The 21,152-nt window shown below is 43.9% G+C and overlaps 1 protein-coding gene across 1 annotated transcript in view; it reads right to left on the bottom strand.

Moving 5' to 3' along the window:
* The window catches only part of LOC114242801 (Diuretic hormone 31 Receptor), a 73,579-nt gene that overhangs the window by 9,030 nt on the left and 43,397 nt on the right, over positions 1 to 21,152 (bottom strand). The window contains exon 5 of the mRNA XM_089729377.1: positions 9,412 to 9,460. Within this exon, the coding sequence (XP_089585503.1) occupies positions 9,412 to 9,460 (49 nt within the window). The remainder of the gene's footprint in view (positions 1 to 9,411; positions 9,461 to 21,152) is intronic.

Below are 21,152 nucleotides of genomic sequence, written 5' to 3'. Positions count from 1 at the left end.
GGGAGCTCATTCCGGGGTCGGATGGTACGCGGCAAAAAGATCTGCCAAGGAAACGCACTGTGGACGAACGCAGTGGCTCCAGGTAGTATGAATGAACTCTACTCCAGTGGCGGGCGGTGCGATGGTAAAAACGAGATGATGGGATCATCACAAACAATTCCTCAGAGCACTCCTCATGGAACATACTGTACGAAATACAGAGAGAACTGAAGTCCCTTCACAGATCCAAAAGTTCCAAGCGATCCGTCGTTACTAATCGGAACAATGGTGGGTGACAGAGTACATTTATTGAGTCACTTGTACATAGGTTCACACAGGCTCGATATTCTCGGGGGCTGAGCGACCACTGACCCCTGAGCTGTGTGCTGTGTGGTCTCAGTGTCAGTCAAGAACCTTGTTTGTTATAGCTATTCTTTCGTCGGTCTCTCGGGCATCGACTTTTTCGTTCGAGGAAGCTGTCCAAAGCTTAAAAAATGAAGTCCGTCAGTGTTTCGTTAGGGCCTTCGCTAGGTGCTGAACAAGGATCTAAGCGACGGTCTAAGTTCACTAGTGCCGCGAGTGGCCGCGGCGTCGTCTGTGTGACATTGCTACCACATAGGATCTCGTCGTCCATAATTACTCATATTTGTATCGTCTCGTGTAGTCGCGTAGTGTAGTCGATACGCGTCTACATCACGAATTATACTCGTAGTACTGCACGAGTGAGTGTGTTGCGCGTATCTGTCAAATATCTACATTGTTCTTTTGGCTATTAATACTAGTTCCCTTAATTATTATCTATGTACCTCTGTTGCATAACAATTTCTATTTTGCTATGGTTGCCTGGAAGAAATCATTTGCAACCATAAGACGCTTACTGTACGCTTATCATTATATTCGTATTTTATAATTCATATAGACAATAAAATAAAATTCAAATGACGAAAGCATATGGCCATTTCATTGAATGTATATTATGCATATTGGTTGTCGAATATTCATGCGTGGGTTCAGAAATTTATTTTGTATAAACTAAGGAAGGTATATGAAGCTGCGATACACCCGAATTGTGCTGCCTTAAAGGTACAGTGATATTTAATTTAATTAATCTGTAACACGACATTCATTGACTGTTAGGCGGTACGTAGTTCGACGGGGCCCGGGGCTGCTATTTTTATATAGTTTTAGTATTTTGAAGTGTCGTGGCCTGAAGGATAAGACGTCCGGTTCATTCGTATATAGCGATACAACGGTGTTCGAATCCCGCAGGCGGGTACAAATTTTTCTAATGAAATACGTACTTAACAAATTCACGATTGACTTCAACAGTGAAGGAATAACATCGTGTAATCAAAATCAAATCCGAAAAATAATAATTTGCGTAATTACTGGTGGTAGGATCTCTTGTAGTCCGCACGTGTAGGCTTTTTTTTTTTTTCCTACCTATGCTGATAGCCTTGAGAGGCTATTTCAGCGTACCCTAGCTTGTGTAGGTGAGCTCGCGGGGCTCAAACCGGAGAATTGCTAACACCGCCCTAGCAAGAGCAGTGCTTCGCAGAATCTACCACCGGATCGGAAGCGCGACCCACTGAGAAGACCCGGCGAGAAACTCAGTGGGCTGTGTCTGTGGGTTAATTCGCTCGTCGAGCCCTTCGTCGCAAGCGACGGGTTCGACGAGGACGGTGACCGGTGCTTGTATTGCCTAAAAGCACCGTTAATGGATCAGGAGGATCCGTGATGACGTGCTTTGGGCGACGTCGACGGTTTACCAATCGGTCTACAGGATCGGGTATGTAATTTCCAGCGGCTACGATGAGAGGGTTCTCATGTCGTGCCGCCTTCTCAGTGGCGCAGCGATGCCGACTAGATACTTACTGACGGGGTCGAGCTCCAGGTCATCGTGGAGGTCCACGTTCCTCTGGAACCATGGTGCTCCGACGGCTATCCTGCAGAATCGGGATTGTATAACCTGAAGGGGTTTCAAGTTGGTGCGGGCCGCGTGAGCGAACACTACGCTTGCATACGTCATGACGGGGCGTATGCAAGTTTTGTAGAGGGTTACCTTGTTACGGAGGGACAGTTTGCTTCGTCTACAAAGCATTGGGTAGAGTCGTCCTAGTATAAACGCGGCGCGATCGCGTACCGTTTTTACGTGGGGACGGAATGTCATCCCTCTGTCGAGGGTGACGCCTAGGTATTTGACCTTCGAGGCCCACGGTATGGGCTGGTCAAAGAGAGCGATGGGGCTAACGGCGGAGGTGTTTACGCGCCTATTGGGGAGTGGTGTGCTCGAAGTGGTATTCGGAGGGCGACCCCTTTTGAATAGCACCGCTGTGCTTTTCGTGGGGTTGATGTCTATTCGCCACTTCCGGAACCACTGTCCCATGGTGGTTACTGCGATCTGGAGTCGCCGATGAAGCAACGACATCTTCCTACACGAGTAGTAGATAGCCGTGTCGTCGGCGAAGAGCGCTAGATGGGTCTCCGGAGACCGGGGTATATCGTTGATATACAAACTAAATAGTAACGGGGAGAGTGCGGAGCCTTGCGGGACTCCGGCAGTCAGATGACGGGGACGAGAACGAGTTCCCTCTACTCGATATCGAAACGAACGGTTCGACAAGAAGTCTCGTATGATGAGCACGAGTCTGTCTGGCACTCCCATGTTGTACAGTTTGTAGATCAAACCGTTGTGCCAGACTTTGTCGAACGCCTTCGCTACATCGAAGAAGAGGGCGCCGGTCGGGATTTGTTTACGCCTATTTAGCCCTATTGAGATGTGCTCCGTGAGGCGGTGCACTTGTTGTACGCACGAGTGTTTGGCGCGGAATCCAAACTACTCGTCTATTAGAATTTTATTCGCGGTAACGAAGTCCCAGAGGCGTTTCCGAAGGAGCCGTTCGTAAATTTTGCCTATCGCTGGGAGGAGACTAATCGGACGGTAACTAGCGGTTTCATTATTCGTTTTGCCCGGCTTGTGTATACCGATAACGTCCGCTTTTTTCCATACCGCCGGAAAGATGCAGTGCGTCATAGCGGCATTTAAGATGGTAGCCAACATTGTTATCAGTTGGACTGGTAAGAGTTTTAACGCCCGGTTGCGGATGCCGTCGGAGCCGGGTGCCTTCTTAGGTTGAAGGTTATCTATTACTTCTCTAACTTCGTCAGAGGTGATGGGGGGTAACGCGTCCGAGGGCTTTTTTTTTTTATTTTTTTTTTTTTATTGCTTAGCTGTGTGGACGAGCTCACAGCCCATCTGATGTTAAGTGGTTACTGGAGCCCATAGACATCTACAACGTAAATGCGCCACACACCTTGAGATATAGTTCTAAGGTCTCAGTATAGTCACAACGGCTGCCCCACCCTTCAAACCGAAACGCATTACTGCTTCACGGCAGAAATAGGCGGGGCGGTGGTACCTACCCGTGCGGACTCACAAGAGGTCCTACCACCAGTAATTACGCAAATTATAATTTTGCGGGTTTCATTTTTATTACACGATGTTATTCCTTCACCGTGGAAGTCAATCGTGAACATTTGTTGAGTACGTATTTCATTAGAAAAATTGGTACCCGCCTGCGGGATTCGAACACCGGTGCATCGCTTCAACACGAATGCACCGGACGTCTTATCCTTTAGGCCACGACGACCACTGTGGGTGGCAGGGAAGCTCTGCGCTCGACCTCCCTGTCGACTGCCTCGGTGTGTTCGGAGTCCGTGTTTTGAGTGCTGGGGGTGCACTGCTCTTGCAGTCGCATCGGCCAGCAACTCTGCCTTGTCATCGTCATCGAAAGCCGGTGGTTGGCCTGAAGGGCGTACGAGAGGAGGCATAGTAGCGGTAGTTTCGGACTTGAGAGTCCTTGCTAGTCGCCAGTATGCTTGATGAGAGGGCGCGAGTTCTTCTAAATAACTATCCCAATTTTCATTTCGGGCGTCGCTTAGGCGAGATTTTACATCCCGCTGTAGACGACGCATCCGAATCCGGTTTGAGTGCGTGGGAAGTTGATCGTAGGCCCGGATTGCCGCGTTTCTAACTCTTAGGAGGTTCCTAAGTTCGGGGGACAGTCTGATGCGGTGAAAGCTATCCTCCACATCGACTTCTTTTGAGGATCTTCCGCGGAAGAGATGTGTTCCGTGATGATGTTTATGGATTCGACTGTGTCCTCGGGGGATGGAGTTGAATCCGGGCCGCAGGGGAGGATTGGTGGAGCGGCATCGGCTAAGCATTTGCCCAGCTTCTTCCAGTCCACCATGGTCCTCGTAGCTGTGACTGGGTTGTGGGGGCGACCGAGCTGCATAACGACAGGTCGGTGGTCTGAGTCGAGCTCTGACATTGCTTCGATGGAACGCAAGCGCAGAGTTACGTTCCTCAGCAGTGCCAGGTCTATAGTGCTCGGACGGAGCGCGATGTTATACGGATAACATGTTGGAGTTGGGGGACCGACTACTTCGAAGGTAAGGTCGTCTATAAAGGCGTCGAGACGCCTACCATTTATGTTTGAACGGTGGCAGTTCCACCTAGTGTGGTGGCAATTTAGATCGCCTGCCAGGATGACAGAGTCTCCCATGCCGAATAGTGACTCGATGTCACTGCTCAGGAGGGGCTTGTCGGGGGGGAGATAAACGGATGACGTGTAGGCACCACCACCTTGCCTATTTCTGCCGTGAAACAGTAATGCGTTTCGGTTTGAAGGGTGGAGCAGCCATTGTAACTGTATAATTATGAGACCTTAGAACTCATATCTCGAGGTAGGTGCTCCGATAACCACTTAAAACCAGGTGGGCTGTGAGCTTGTCCACTCATCTATGAAAAAAAAAAAAAAACTTGGATATCGTGATGTTCGCAAGAAGACCCTTCACGTTGGAAGCTTTTAGTTCCAAGTGAAGTTACGAACAGTAATGTGATTTACGATCGATCTGAGAAGTCTTTACCAGTTCACAGACAGCACAGTGTGTGAGGTCGCGCTCAGCCCTCCTTCGTATTACGTGTACACACACACACACACACACACACTTACGGTAACAAAGAATTTGTATTTGAAACTTCGATTTCAAAACATTGTTGCAGAATCTGAATACTTTCTGACTATTAATTCACAGTAAGTGCTTATGTAGCTTCACTTGGCCAGTGGCGACAGTTGCATGGCGTCGCGTGGTGTACACCCGGCCAGTCAACAGCGTGTGCCGTGCAACACAGTTACGTCGATTTCTCCCTCAAACTCAAACAAATATGACAAATCCTTCCCTGTACGATTGATGATGAGGGGGAGATCACGAAGAACGGACGAGCTAACTTAATATTCTCAACATTTTGGTTTGTAAGCTTCTGTTTTATCGTAAAATAAATAATAATATATAATATGTATGTCAATCCATTTTCATTACTGAATTTATTAAATCTAAATGAATTCATCTGAATCCATTATCCATTATCCGAATACTGTGGATATATCTTGTCAATTTGCATCTTTTATTTAAGCACGTCCATTAATTTGAGGGTAGAGTTTACCGTATGGCGGGATGAACATTCAATGTTTGACAGTTACGAAACCCACGAACATTTTGTACGGGAAAATGTTTTTTCTTTTAATTAATTTTTCGTCAATTTTCCAATGTTTTTAGTGAATGAATGAATGATTGAATGATTAATGAAAATGTAGTTATTATATCATAATTACTTAAAAAAAATTTGTTGTAATATTATTTACCAATTTTTTTGGAAATTATTTTAATATAATGTATTTTTGAGATATATAAATAGTCTACGTAGAGTAACGGAGCGACAGATCCAGACGTTGGGATGCCGTCGAACCAATCTGACAAGGGCGAGTGGTAGTCGCGCCCCGAGGCCTCTGGATGGAAGCAGACGATGTCCGTACTCTCCGCCACCAGCGCTGTTCACGCGCCGTGCGCTTGCTTGTACCTAGTGTCGTAGTACCTCACACTAAATTGGATCGTCTCACCTTTGTGCCCTGTTACAAATATTAATCCCACAATTATTACAGTTTGTCTTCGAAAAAGGATCACAAAACTAGCAAAATAAATTTAATCACATCACTCTCCATGTTCTCTATGAAATCAAAAACACATTTTCTATGTTAGTGTTATTTGAATGAGCAGTCATTGTCACTGTCCAGCTACGTTAGGAATCAAAACAGATTCAGTCAGTTAGTTTTCTTGCGAGGAAACTAAAAATGTAACATTGAATGTGCCCTACATTACTTTTGGAACTCATAAATTGAATAAAAAATAATCTAATGGCTTATTGCAGCACGCGGTGAGCGACGACAGACAGACAGACAGACAGATATATGCCCCGTTGAGCAATGGATTCTAAAAGGATTCTGATTCCTTTAAGAAAGGAGCTTCCACTAAAATATCTCGGAACAATGATCTCGTTATTAGAAGAAAATAATTAGGGATCCAATTTTTTACCGAACGAATCTTGTATCCAAGAACATTAATTATTTATTTCTTTGTTATGGTTTTAGGTAAATATAAAATCTATTTTCGCTCGCTTTTTTCCCTGCCATATCGTTTGTAGCCTAAGGGGCTATACCATTTCGCACGGACTGGCAGGTGAGCTCACGGGCTCAACCTGAGAGAATTGCAAGTGCAGACTTTCGCTAAACCTACTACTGGATCGGGATCGCGACCCACTGAGAAGATCCGGCGAAAAACTTAGTGCGTTGTGTCTATGAGCTAGTTCGCAAGTCAAGCTCTTCATCGTAGTTGACGAGTTCGACGGGGATGGTGACCGGTGCTTGGAAAGTCTAAAAGCATCGCCACCACAAGAGAATAGATCCGGGGGATCCGACGAGACATGTTTCGGGCTCGACGGCTTTGCGTTGCTCCATTTCCTTCCTGTGCCGGATATATAATTAGCGGTGGTCACGTTATGAGGGTAATCGTGTCGCGCCGCTTTTCCAACGTACGCTACATGGTCGGTTCTAGATGTAGGTGGTTCTGAACATCAACATTTCTCACACATCGCGGCGCTCCGACGACTACTTCACAGAAACGAAATTGAATGATCTGGAGAGAGAATGTACTTACTGAGCTTAATTCTAGTCGAGATATTAGCAGTGGTGTCCGGCGGGTGACCCCTTTTGAAGAGCACGGCTGTGCTAACCGCGTCGAAGTCGTGCGCCCGAACCACTGCTCTGAATTATTGGTTGTGACCTGGAGTTTACTATGCATGAACGAGATCTTCCTACTGGAGTAGTAGATAGCCTCTTTATCCGCGAAGAGGGTTACAGTTACATTACAAGTTTACTGAAATAGCTTATAAGGTGAAAAGTAGCGGAGAGAGAGTGGAGCCTTGCGGATCTTCGGCCAAGATCTGAGGCGGGAGTGTTATTTGTGTTATCCCGCGCAAGTTGTACAACATGTGCGTCGCATAGTGTGTGCATCAATTTGTTTAAAAATTATCTACGTAAATTTGGAATTAATACAGTTTTTATCACACGTTTAGCATACGTCATTCTTCGTGGGTCGTGGACCTAAGTCTAAAGCCTAAGGCTTAAAAGCTTATAGTGATATCTTTTATTGAGTCTACGGCTGAATCCCTTTTAAGTTACGCTCTGACACGCTGATCAACCTACTAGCTCGTTAATAAGGGTTGCCATTTCACAGTTCACATAGACTCGACCGCCTTGAAACAGTATATCTATTTGCATGCCCTAGTGCAGGATCAATGCAAGTGGGCCCTCCAGCAGCTGTCTCTGTGCGTTATTTGATTTACGCCTCTTTCCGTTTATTAATAAATTTGTCCATCGATTGCATCGCGTATCGCCAACCAATCGACGTCTGTTGTAGAAATCGAAATCACCTAGTTAGTGAACGAAGTTAACAAATTGTGAGAATGACAGTTCACATTAACGATCCATTCCTTAAGTCATCAATAAGTCCAACAACGGGGCCAGTGTTAAAGGAAGTTCCAAGTTTTGTAAGATCCAGAAATGAGTATAACTGTATAAAGACTGAATTATGAAGTGGAAAACCTATTTAAATAACACCGACCGATAGAGTGTACACCGCGCCACTAACGAACTAACGAGTCGACTCGGACGAGAGGGCGAGAGGGCGAGAGGGCGAGAGGGCGAGGGGGCGAGGGGACGAGAGGAAACCTAGCGGAGGAGTTAGGGGGAGGTAATGACCGAGGAAAGACAAAAAGAACAGCGGTTGAGAGTGTAAAAAATTGCAAGCTTTATTGACAAAGTTTAAATAAAAACTTTTTGCCATACTCGTTATATAGGGTTTTGAAGATACTGAAGGTTGTTTCACAATGTGAACTATTATAATTTTATGATAAATAAGCACACACTTATTGCCGACGTTGGTTAATTTAATTGGGAATCCGATAAAATTTGATATGTACTTTATTTGTTTTATTATCTTAAAGAGCACCTCGCACCTAGTGCTAGACACGCACGTGCTAGCTCTGTGTTATGGGAATTATACATCGGCGCCTCATCCTAGCTTATATTTTATACAAAAAGGCTAAGGGTGAGCTTTAATGTGGCATGCAGCTCTACATTTAAGAACAGCAAGATACATTCTGGATTGTGCATAATTTGTCTCTGAACTTTTTATAAACAATGAACCCGCAAATCAAACTCGCAAAATTATAATTTGCGTAATTACTGGTGGTAGGATCTCTTGTCAGTCCGCACGGGTAGGTACCATCGCCCTGCCTATTTCTGCCGTGAAGCAGTAATGCGTTTAGGTTTGAAGGGTGGGGCAGCCGTTGTAACTATATTGAGACTTTAGAACTTGTATCTCAAGGTGGGTGGCGCGTCTATGCTGTAGATGTCTATGGGCTCCAGTAACCACATAATACCAGGTGGGTTGTGAGCTCGTCCACCCATCTAAGCAATATTTTTTTTAAAAAAGAACAAGAACGTTTTTATAGAAGCTTTTATTATTAACTTATGACATGAAAACGCAATCTTGACCTCTGCCTCTATAATATATTAACAACCTTCGCTGTGGGCCGTGAGCATTCTTGAACATACTTCACGTTTCATCCAAGAAGCGCGTAGTACATGACATTGAGCCATTAAACAGTTTACGGACTACAATGAATGTTCCATTTTCCGTGTGATATAAAGCTGTTCCAAAAGCTCATAAAAGTTTGTGAGCGTGCAATACCCGTAATTACTTTTGGTTTTCTATAGATACTTCACACCGTAACATCACGCCAGTGACACAATGATGGCAGTGGTGCCGAGCCAGACAGTCCGACAGGGACTGCCATCGGACACTTTCCATTAGCGCACATCCTCGCTGGTAGATAAGGTAGCTGACAGCATTAACGTTCTTGACGTGTAAAGGCTCTAGTAGCTACTTAGCACTAAGCGGACCGTGAGCAGGTTTTTACATTTCTCATATCTATCATCTCTCATACAATAAATAAAAACATAAACTTACGTGACAATGGTCACTGGGGACAAACAGTTGCGTCTGGCACTCCAACGATCTGGAAAACAAGACAACTTCATTAAGTAAAGATATACTTATATAGATATATCCAGGCCTACACAGCTCTACACATACTCGTAGAGCGCCCAGTTCAGGAGTGCCAGCTGTTAACGCCTTGCTCGAGTAATAAATCTCTAGTGCTCCGACACATCCTTCATCGTTGCCGCGATGTGTTCGTGAGATACGGTAACCACCAAGAGTCAACCGATAGCATCGCCGACTTGCAACTTTGTCGCTACGTTGTTCAATAAATTATTCACATGTTAGAAGCTGGTATTATCTATTTCCTGAAAAATGACGTAATGCACTTTCAAACAGCAGCTGTCTGTAACATTCTAAAAGTAAAGATTACATTTCGTAAAACAAACGCCCCAGATATAGCTCAATGATTTAATCATGCATGCCAACACGTGGCTCGACACATAAAAAGAAACTTACTAGTTTTGAGGCTACAAGTTGTCATGTAGAGACGGACTCTACAATGTAACTTGGTTAGCTTTGATAATATACACAAAAACATCTCACACAAGTGATGCTTAAAACTGCTCTTAACAACATATCGTCAGCCGAGGGTCATAGCTCAAGAGGAGGGTATTTTCACTTTAACGCACATGAGCACGTGCTGTGTGTACTGGCTGTTCCTGTGCTGTCGCGGAGCTAATATTACGAGTACAAACTTGAGGAAATCTCATTCTGATATTGTTTCATCGAGACTGCATTAATTTCCTCAACTTTTATTTCCCTCGTGTGGAAGGAATCGGCACATATTTTTATCCCCTCAGATTTATACATATGATTGTTTTAAATTTTATATTGCTAAGATCTCAGGAGGAGGAAATTTACTAACAGTATCTAGAGCACCGCCTAGTGGACCTGAAGCGACATGTACCTGTAGATCCCGGACCCTTTGACCCTTGAGGAGACGTGCGTCATCAAAACCGAGTCAACAATACGTAGGTACGTCGGGCTGGCGAGGCTGTTTTTAAAAACCTTGCTATTGCTATTGAAGGTTGTATTGTTGTATTGGTTATAATTATATCTGATTTGTATTGGATATTATTGTGTATTGAGCCACTAACACAATTACGTTAACTTACGACAATATGGACACTAAAATTTTAATACGAATTTATTAATCTATGAAGTTAAGCAGTGACCGGCTTGCAACAATGTGCATTATGTATTCTGACTATATAAAGATATTTCGAAGATATTGGGGAGTGTTTACACTAATATTATAGGTTTGATGTCGATCTCCGAACTCATCAAAATAGTCTACCTATTATCGCATTCCGGACTTCGCGTTAGATTCTGTTCTGTTACTTGAATTTTTTCGGTCACGGCTTGCAGAGAAAACAAATTATTACATTATGACTGATCAACTATAAGTCATTACAAAGTACCTACTAGCGGCGCCAAGCAGAGCGGTGTCATTTTGTGAAGGGGGCTCGTTGCGCCGGCGCGGTATATTCACCACTAAATTTAATAATCATAAGTTAATCTGCACAGAATACAGAACATAAATATGAAAATAAACTGTTCTTCAAAATAAGACTTCGAATACAATGCACTTTACACTATATTTTAAATTATTTTAAACGATGTATTGGGTAATTATTTAACGATTCTCTCATTAGACGGGAAGCGTTCTCAATCACAGCGAGAACTATCGTCAGTACGACGTCTCTAAGTGTCGGGGCCCGCGGGCCGCAGCTCGGTGCGTTCGGGCGCTCGACTCGTTGGATATCTTATTAAAGTACACAACAAGGCGTCGCATTATTCCACAGCTGTAAGAACCCGATTGCTCTGGATTCGCGGACGCAAGCTTCAGGTTAATAACCTTTTAAGTACATTTCCTCGATAATAGAGTTTTACAGCCGGCGCGGTGACCAGCTCGTGCGTGCCTCCGTGCCGACTTTATTACAGCATTGTTTAGCAAATGCACACAGTTAATGTTCGCCCTTTTCTTAATGAATTGAACCACATTCCGAGCAACAAGATCTCTAGGATGTGACGGTAGCCATCACAAGATATTTGACAGATGCCTGAATCTCGCTTACGACATTTTCAAGATAAGCTTGCACATATACAAGTTCCGAACAACATTTGACATTGGGACCGTCGGTCTACGCAGTAATATCACCCGCTCGGTGGAAGATCTATCTTTTGTCGTATTTCTCCAAATAGGACGTATATACTTAACGGAGAGGCCACAATTATTAACTCCATTGTCAGACATCATAGGGGCGAACAGCAGACGAAACGTATGACAGTTCTTAGCACGGAGGCACCGCTCTACAAGAAGGCTGGTTGGTAAGTGTGTTGGCGTCTCCGCACCTCCATCGGCTAGGCTCTGTCGTAGCACGAAGTTAGCCGAGTTCCGACGACACCGCGATCGTGCTGCCATCTCTCGGGAATCGTGCTGCGTTTTGTTTAGCTGCCAAACTAATGACCGTCTCCGACATACATATATTGCGATGATCAATGTTTGTTCACGATTATGTTGTGAAGTAGAGTAAGTAGATAAACACGTTATTTTTAGTAGCGTACACGAGCAGAAGAGTGGTGTTTTTTTATTTTTTATTGCTTGGATGTGTAAACGAGCTCACGGTCCACCTTGTATTAAGTGGTTACCGCCCCCCAGACATCAGCAACGTAAATGCCGCCACCCTCCTTGAGACATGAGCTCTAAGTCTCAGTTTTACAGTACAACGGCTGCCCAACCTTACAAATCGAAATGCAATTACTGGTTCACGGCGGGGACAGGCAGGGAGATGGTACCCGCCTACGGGGACTCATTAGATGCCCTACCGTCAGTATCAGTAACTATGTAAATTATAATTTTTGCGTGGTATTTTTTATGAAACGATGCTATTCTTTCACCGAGGACATTTGTTAGGTACGTGTTTCATTATAAATAGCGAAGCCGCTCGCTCCCGACTCGAACATGCGACGTCCCACTCTGAGATGCAACAGAACCGTCCCTAGTCTTCCAAACAACAACCAACCACAACGAGGCAAAAGAAGACTCAATCCATACCGTAGACGTCCGTCCAGTCTACCCTAGTCTACCCTGTGTAAGAGAGAAGTTAATGTAGTGGAAGAGGTGGCAGCCGGCCCGAGCTCCCTCTGCACACTACTGCTACTGCCACTGCCACTGTCACTGCTAACTACACGCTACGTCACATTACAACATTTTATTCATATTTATTATTAATAAAATATGAGGTGTATTTTCCTGAAGAAAAATAACAATGATGTAATCCGACGAATCAAAAACTTTGCATGAAAGCTTTCAGCGATCGTTTTTATCTGAAAGCGAAATGTAAAAGCTTTCTCGAGAAATGTAAATAAATTTCTAATAAAACGAATTGGTTAGTGAGCTCAATTTGTTTGTTAAATATGAATGTATTTTTATTCAAATCTAATTGAATAGGTCCATTGGTAACTTTCAAGGAAAAGCTTCAATTTGGTGTGAAACTTGTAACATCTAACAGAGTTCTGACCGCGCACTGATAGGTACCGCCGCCTTCATATTCGTACCCTGTGAAGTATAAAGAATTTCAATCTGCAGGACAGGTCAGCCGCAAACAGAAAACAATACAACCTCATGGGGCGCCCGCGGTCCCCAGTGACGAGATGAGGGTCGGCCTGGTACCTGTATGTATGAGATCTGTCTATATTAATGAGAAGCAGCTCGGAGTGGCACGTCGAACAGGTTCGGACCTGTGTCTTGACCTGAACTTTAGAACGTCCGAAGAGCACCCCGGTACTCCCACCGCCCTCACGTGTAGCGAGCAGCTCTACAATACTCCTAAGCTTCATGCAATTATAAAATAACAATGTAAAGCCGTGGGACTTGTCAAGAAAACACTTTATTGAAAGAACACAGTTGGAGAGTAGAGTAGAGTAGGTCAGACTCGGTGAACATAATTTAATAGAGATAATTCTCGGGGAGTCAAAGTGCAAACAGCTCTGGAACGGTTGCGTGTTCAGGCTGAGAGTCCCGGAGCGAGTTATTCATTCGTGAGAACATTTATTTAAAGCAGGGTAATGTTTAATAGATGAGCACTGGCATTTACTTGTGGAAGCTTGAATCTGATGGACAAAGCTTAAAGCTTCTCTACATAATTGATGCAGTATAAATACATGTGTATGTATATGTTAAGTCAGAGAGTCTTGCAGGGATAATGTATTTTTTTTGTTTTGTCCGCGCGCCCGGTGACCTTGGCTCCGTCACAACGCTCGTTCCGCAGGACCGTGCAGTGGGGGCCCAGCCAAGGAAAAGTCCGTCCGCGACCGAGGAGCGCTGCCTCTGCGGGGAGAGACAGCCGGACACGGGTGCGTTCTGCTCGAGTCTATTGAAAAAGATTTGAGCGCGGACGTTCTCTTTGCTTCGAACTATTCTCAGATATCAAAATGTATTCTATTAGAACAGTTTTACAAATTTTATTTTATAGGCACACAGATATCTATGATTCTAGTCATCGATAAATTTAGAATACAAGAGCAACGGATAATATAAATTATCACACCACTATAAGAGATAAAGGGACAAAAAATGTCGAACTTTACAAATTTTAAAATGTACGTGCTGTATTATAAGGACCATAATTTATTTATTTTATTGGAATAATGATTATGAAAGGTCGAAGCTAAATATTGGAGCTCACTTCAATACAATGAGGCTCCAGCTGAAGGAGCACCGGAGTATAAGCGTGACGTAGAATAATGTGTGACGCAAACGTAAGCGTGTAATAATATTGACGCGAAGGATGCTGGGTAAACATTCCCAGTTCGTTAAGATAGTGCGGGAAGTGTTTGTGGATAGTACGTACAAGCCACCATACAGCGGGGCTGACAGCACCCGCCGAGCCCGCCGAGCCCGCCGAGCCCGCCGAGCCCGCCGAGCCCGCCGAGCCCGCCGACCAAGGGGCCACAGACAGTCGACGACTACGAACAAAAAGCTGAGCTTTTGTAAAGTAAGAGGAAGTGGGAGACACAGTTCGCGGCCTCGTGACACTAACAATTTTATACTATTAGTATAACCGCCTCCTCTACCAGCGCGAGATGACCCCGTCTCCCGTCCGTCGTCCGGACTCAGCCTTCAGACTTAGAAACACGCACAGCACGTCCTGTAGTGCGTGTGTGCTGTCATTTAGAAGTGAGAGAGACAGATAGAGGAGGACTTGGATTCGCCTGCTTTTGAATCTATTAGAATATGGTATAGTAGTAGCTTTTAGAAAAGCTTTCATTCCGTCTTTTTTTTTCTTAGATGGGTGGACGAGCTCTCAGCCCACCTGGTGTTAAGTGTTCACTGGAGCCCATAGACATCCACAACGTAAATGCGCCACCCGCCTTGAGATATAAGTTCTAAAGTCGCAAGTATAGTTACAACGGCTGCCCCACCCTTCAAACCGAAACGCATTACTGCTTCACTGCAGAATTAGGCAGGGCGGTGGTACCCACCCGCGCGCACTCACAATAGGTCCTACCACCAGTAATAAATACTTTTACTAAATACTTTTGTTCAATAATAGCTAGAGAGATATAAAGATTTTTGAACATATCCAGTGTTTATTTCGAAGACTGTTTCTATCGCAATGTCTCTAGAGCTGCTCGCGGAATGTTGACGTGGAGGTGGAGGTGGAGGAGGCAGGGCGCGGTCCTCGGAGCTACAATTGCATTCCGAGGTGACACTCTGTGCGCTCCTCATTTAATTTTATAAATATTCCAAGAAACAAAGTTCTTTAACATTTGGGTAGAACAGTTATTTCAGTAGAATACAGAGTTCAACATTATGTCATGTGGTGATGGTCATACTTGTGGTACGTCGTATCGTGGTGGCCATATTATTATATACTTAGTCTGGCCATAAATACTGTTACAATTACAAATACACAAAATATTACATTTGAATTTGGAATCTGTCATTTTTATATGATTGCTCATTGAGTTTTCTCATTTTGGCGCCAATACATTGTACAATATCTTGCGATATTAAAATGGAGTGGGGTGATAAAGAGAACCGAATCGCTGTGATTGCATTACACAAAGTAGGTATGGAGCCAAATGCAAATTTTTAAAACTCTCCATACGCTTGGTATTAGTAAAATGTTTGTGTACCGGGCTATTGATAGGTGCAATGAGACCGCCTCTGTTTGTGACAGAAAAGATCTGGCCGTCCACGTAGTGTTCGTACGAAAAAGGTGGTCAAAGCAGTAAGGGAAAGAATTCGAAGAAATCCTGTCCGAAAGCAAAATATTTTATTTCGGGAGATGAAGATAGCACCTAGAACCATGTCGCGTATTTTAAAAGATGACTTAGGACTTGCAGCCTATAAGAGACGTACTGGTCATTTCTTAAGTGATAATTTAAAAGAAAATAGGGTGGTAAAATCGAAACAACTACTGAAGCGGTACGCAAAGGGAGGTCATAGAAAACTTTTGTTTACGGATGAGAAAATTTTTACAATTGAGCAACATTTTAACAAACAAAACTTAAACCGTATTTATGCTCAAAGCTCTAAGGAAGCTTCCCAATTAGTCGACAGAGCGTAACGTGAGCACTACCCGACTTCAGTGATGCTTTGGTGGGGTATTAGCTATGAAGGAGTGACTGAGCCATACTTTTGTAAAAAAGGTATCAAAACATCGGCACAAGTGTATCAAGATACCATTCTTGAGAAGGTAGTGAAGCCCCTTAACAACACCATGTTCAATAGATTTTTTTTTCCTTTGTCATAGTATTTATGGCAAGACTAGGTATATATCTATATATACGATCTCGCGACATCTCGCAGTGTCAGACGTCACTTTAGCTATTATGTATCACAATATTACTATACATAATGCGGTAGGCGTGATTAGTTTGATCACATGTTTCGTAATGAGCGTGACGTCATCAACAGTCCGTCCTCCTGTGTGTAGGGTACAGAACAGTAATGCCAGCTGAAGAGAATCGTGAACACAATAATACATATTGTAAAATGATTGTCGAAAGACGTGCAGTGAATTCCGCTAATCTCGGTTCTATCGCTTTGTGATAGAGTAGATGATCGCCTGACAACAGGACGTGTACAAGCGACTTGGCGCTACGTTGATGTTAACAGAACAATGAACTAGTACAGCCTCGGTCACGGAGTGTTGTCCTCGGTCATCATTTGTCGTATGCATCTGTACGGATTCGAAAGTAGTAGTAGTTGAAGCGTCCGGACTTGCGGAGCGGTCCTGTGCGTCCTGCGGCCGGGGCCCGGGGTCCACACTACTACACAGAACCACAACTACAACAATTAAAATAAATATGCTCTTTCACCGTTTGTTTCTTTTTGATTTATTCATTTTTCTCTTTACTCACGTCTAAAGAGAGCTCATTAATAAATAAATTTAAATAAATACGTGATTTAACTTTGAAAAGAAAATCTGAAAGACGAAAAGTTCAAAGGCTTCAGAAAATTAAATTAAATTACAAGAAAAAATCTACGCGGACGGGAAGTTCCACCGATGTACTCACCGAGTAGCGCCCATCCCCCGACCAGTGAGCTCCCTAGCCTCGCACTGAGGACCTCACATTATTCTAGTATGCTTGGATGATACGTGTTGCATCATTGTCGATAGGTGTATGTATGTCTTTGCTTCTGTATCTCGTTTCAACAATGGCTAGATCAAACATCGCTCGAGAGAGTGTTAGCTGCGAGTAGTGTCAGCAAGAGTCAGATCGTTACATGAGGTAGTTAGTCGCTCACAGCTCGGCCTGGCTCGGCCTGGCTCGTCCTGGCTCGGCCTGGCTCGGCCTGGCTCGGCCTGGCTCGGCCTGGCTCGTCCTGGCTCGGCCTGGCTCGGCCTGGCTCGGCCTGGCTCGTCCTGGCTCCCTCGAAGCGGGCTCGGTGCCGCGGCCGGACACTTATGTTCGCTGCTGTTCTTCCAAATACTCAGGTTTGCAAGATTTCGTTTAGATTTACATATTCAAGGGATCGAGGTCGGTCGCGTGGCGCCGGCCGCGGCTTATGGGACTTCTTGCTCCGAGCCTCTTACAAATACCTTAATGCTCATTTGAGCCGTCTGGACAACAACGTATTTGTTTCCATCTCGTTTTGCAAGTCGAGGATAAAGAAATATAAACATATTGGGAACGGATGTTTTTAGATTCATCGTAATTGTTGATTTTGAATCACATTTTCTTGTTAATTATATAGACACTTGTAAACGACAGCTGCGGCTTCAACCGTTTACAGCAATACGATATTTGTGTAAAGCATTGTGAGTGTCCCCGGTCCTGTCTATGGCAACCTCCGCCGATTGTTTCTTCAGTTAATCGTTGGTGTGGTGAACAGGCTCGTTAGCTCTGTGTTCAATGTATGATGTTGTATGAAGTCGTCGTGACCTAACAGATAAGACGTCCGGTGCATTCATGTGTAGCGATGCACCGGTGTTTGAATCCCGCAAGCGTGTACCAATTTTTCTAATGAAATACGTACGCAACGATTCATATTCACGACTCAAATACGTCTTCACGATTGAATTCCACGGTGAAGGAATAACATCTATATCTATACTAATATTATAAAGAGGAAAGATTTGTTTGTTTGTTTGTTTCGAATAGGCTCCGAAACTACTGGACCGATTTGAAAAATTCTTTTTCCATTAGAAGCCGACATTGTCCCTGATGAACATAGGCTACTTTTTTTATTTTATTTTTTTGGTTTCATGTGTGTTTTAATGTTTCCGAAGCGAAGCGAGGGCGGGTCGCTAGTCGTGTAATAAAAATGAAACCCGCAAAATTATAATTTGCGTAATTACACAAGTGGACTCTAAGAATAGACTTGTGTGACTTGATCTTGAAAAGTACATTTGAGCCAATATGAGCAGCTTATGCACAAGCTGCAAGGAAACAATAGCTAATATAAGCTCGCGTGCAAAACGCACTCTAAGTATTCTGTTAATATCAATAAATTCTGGTGTGATGGTACAACTTCCAACATTTGTGGAAACAGCTTTCGCTTCAAAAGAACGTTAAATTAATTAATTAATAAATACTTTGGTTGTCATTCTCGTAAAGAGATTGTTATATCCTCAAAATTATGCAGGGCTTTGAACAATGAAATCCGAAGCCACTGATAGACAAACGGAGCTGAAGCCTGGTCACAGCGACATCGGAAGCTCAACTTAATATGACGAGGTAGCTTGTTTGGCCTCCATCATATCAATTGAATAATGAAGAGATGTTTTAACAGCGACTCGCGTACTTGGGGCTCGGCCACTGAAGTTTTGACACAGCTTCTTCCAAGTAGCAGTCATTATGGGACCCGCTCGTGAACTGGAGACGGAGGCGTTATCGCTCCTGGCTACTGGGCTGAGGTACCCACAGGCTCCTACATCGGACAAACATTCACGTGTGAAGTTTGTTTACTATTTGATAGGGTGTTTAATATCTATTGCCTAGCTTGAGACCAGATCATCCTGTGTGTGATCGTGAACGTTAATTGCGGATCAATATTTATTTAGAACAACAATTTTTTTTCTTGATATATTTAAATAATTTGTGGTCTTTTACTAAATTTGTAAACAGATGGTCAGGCCTGACCTCAAGCGACCACCATCACCAGGTCCATACACAAGGGGTCTCCAGGTAGTGGTAAATGTTGATGAAAACAAACGTTCAATATACCACGAAACCGCAATTAGTTCGTGACTACCCCCCCCACCCCACCCCCTGCCCCACCCCTCCATCCCCTTGTCCGATATTGATGCCTGATTAAAGCGCACAAATTACAATTCTCTTTGCAAGTTCGAGCGGCCGTCGCTGTTGATACACAGAACGACTTACAAGGAAATACAGCGCTCGCTCCGCTAGCCACGGGGCTAGTGACCCGTATTTACAAAACAAAACAAAGAGCTATATTCCGTCCTACATGAGGACAGTTCCGACGTCCTGAGCTCATCTCGTGATTTGTTAGAAGTGATCGGCAGCCGATAACTGCGGTACAGTTGAGACTCTATCTCATGTTACAGACGGGTGGCGGCATTCAGACGCCAGACGCCGTACCCACGCCGCGCCGGCGGTGAGCGGCTGCGGGCGGCGGTGGACACTTGACACCGAGCCCTGAGCTACACTGTATAGTGAGAACTATAAAAGTTAATAAAATTGTAATCCTTAGAAACTATTGAAATTCTGGTTGCATTTCTTGATTCCCTAAATGTCTCACTGTTGATAGCTCGTAGAGGTACAACATGTCAAACGGAGTGTCCGGGTCCCGAGGCGGCGCGGGCTGGAGCCGGCGGCTGGTCGATGTTCTGCTAAGACAAGCAACTTTAAGGAACTATCAATATTCATCACACCAAGCTGTTCGTGAAAACAACAAAACGTGAGTGTGTGTGTGTGCGGCTGTGTGTGTGTGTGTGTGTGAGTGGGAGCGTATGTGAGTATGTATACATCGTATTTAGGCATATGTTCAGTTGTAAAAAATTTTCTGTATGCACCTGTTTTGAATTGCAATCCAGATTGTTATGTTAAACATTTAAACTTATAATTTCTTTGGTTGTAATTTGTTTTGTGCATCAATAAAAAGAAAAAAAAAAAAAAACAAATTAAACAAGTCGAGTCTTGAGTCGAGTCGAATACATTGGACGCCTTACGCATCAGGCCGTGAACCCTGCTCATCTGTTCCTTAAGAGATCCTCGATGTTACTCACGGCATCATCTTGAGGTTCATAATGTCACTGTAAATTACAACATTCAGTTCTTGGCCTGTGGATGCTGTCTGATGATGATGAGAAGTCTTCGAAGTCTCGGTGGTATTGTGACGGGTAACGGCAACAGGCGCGTCAGCCTCAAAACCTGAACTCATGAGTGCATCGCTGTACAAATACCTACTCTACCTACCCAACCCGTACGAACTTCCTACCGTAGAATACTAACTTCTACTAACTAAAAGTTTTCGTAAAAGTTCATCGCTGAGCTTTTTCGGAATATTAAAAATAAACGACGTTTTTTTATGTCACGTTTCATCGCACTTTAAGCCGCTATTAAAGTTGAAAGTTCATTTTATTACAAATGTTTATGAGGCAGTTAAGCTCCGCCGGTCGATACGTGACACTAGACAGCTTATTCAAATCTACGGGACCTCCTCTACGGGGATAATTGTCGATCGGCCCAGGAGCCGTTCCAAGCCCGGCGAACTCTTAATCCGCCTAGCTTTGAACACCAGTAATATCTTCGGAGTTTGAGGGTGACTTTGGGTTAGGTCTGCCGTCAACTAAGCAAGGGTAAGGACCAGATGGTGCCGAGTGCTGTTTGGAAGTCACCCCGCTACGGATGATGATCAAAATGATTTACCCTTCGTTTAACATGATTTTTTATATTTTTTGTCATTATTTGTTGTCTTTTTTAGTGATTAGTTCTCTGTGGTCTGACCAGTTAAAATGCCGTTCATTGAATAGATAGATCTATATGATATTATATATAGATGCGACCAAGTCCTTGATCACTCAACGACTAGTATGAAAACGATATAAATACATATGTATGCATTATGTATCAACACATTAGATGCATACCTCCAAGTATCCAAGCTCCAAGATTTTTAAGTTGCGATATTCGGCAGGCTGATTTTGGGGGAGTATCTAAGTACACACGCGGCATTGCCTGTGCCGACTCTGGGGTGAATTCAGAACAATTTCCATGGACGACTC

Source organism: Bombyx mandarina, chromosome 08 (genome assembly GCF_030267445.1).
Source record: "Bombyx mandarina strain Sakado chromosome 08, ASM3026744v2".
Lineage (NCBI taxonomy): Eukaryota > Metazoa > Arthropoda > Insecta > Lepidoptera > Bombycidae > Bombyx > Bombyx mandarina.
The sequence above is the reverse complement of the archived record's forward strand: the minus strand, read 5'-3'. Positions and strand labels throughout refer to the sequence as shown.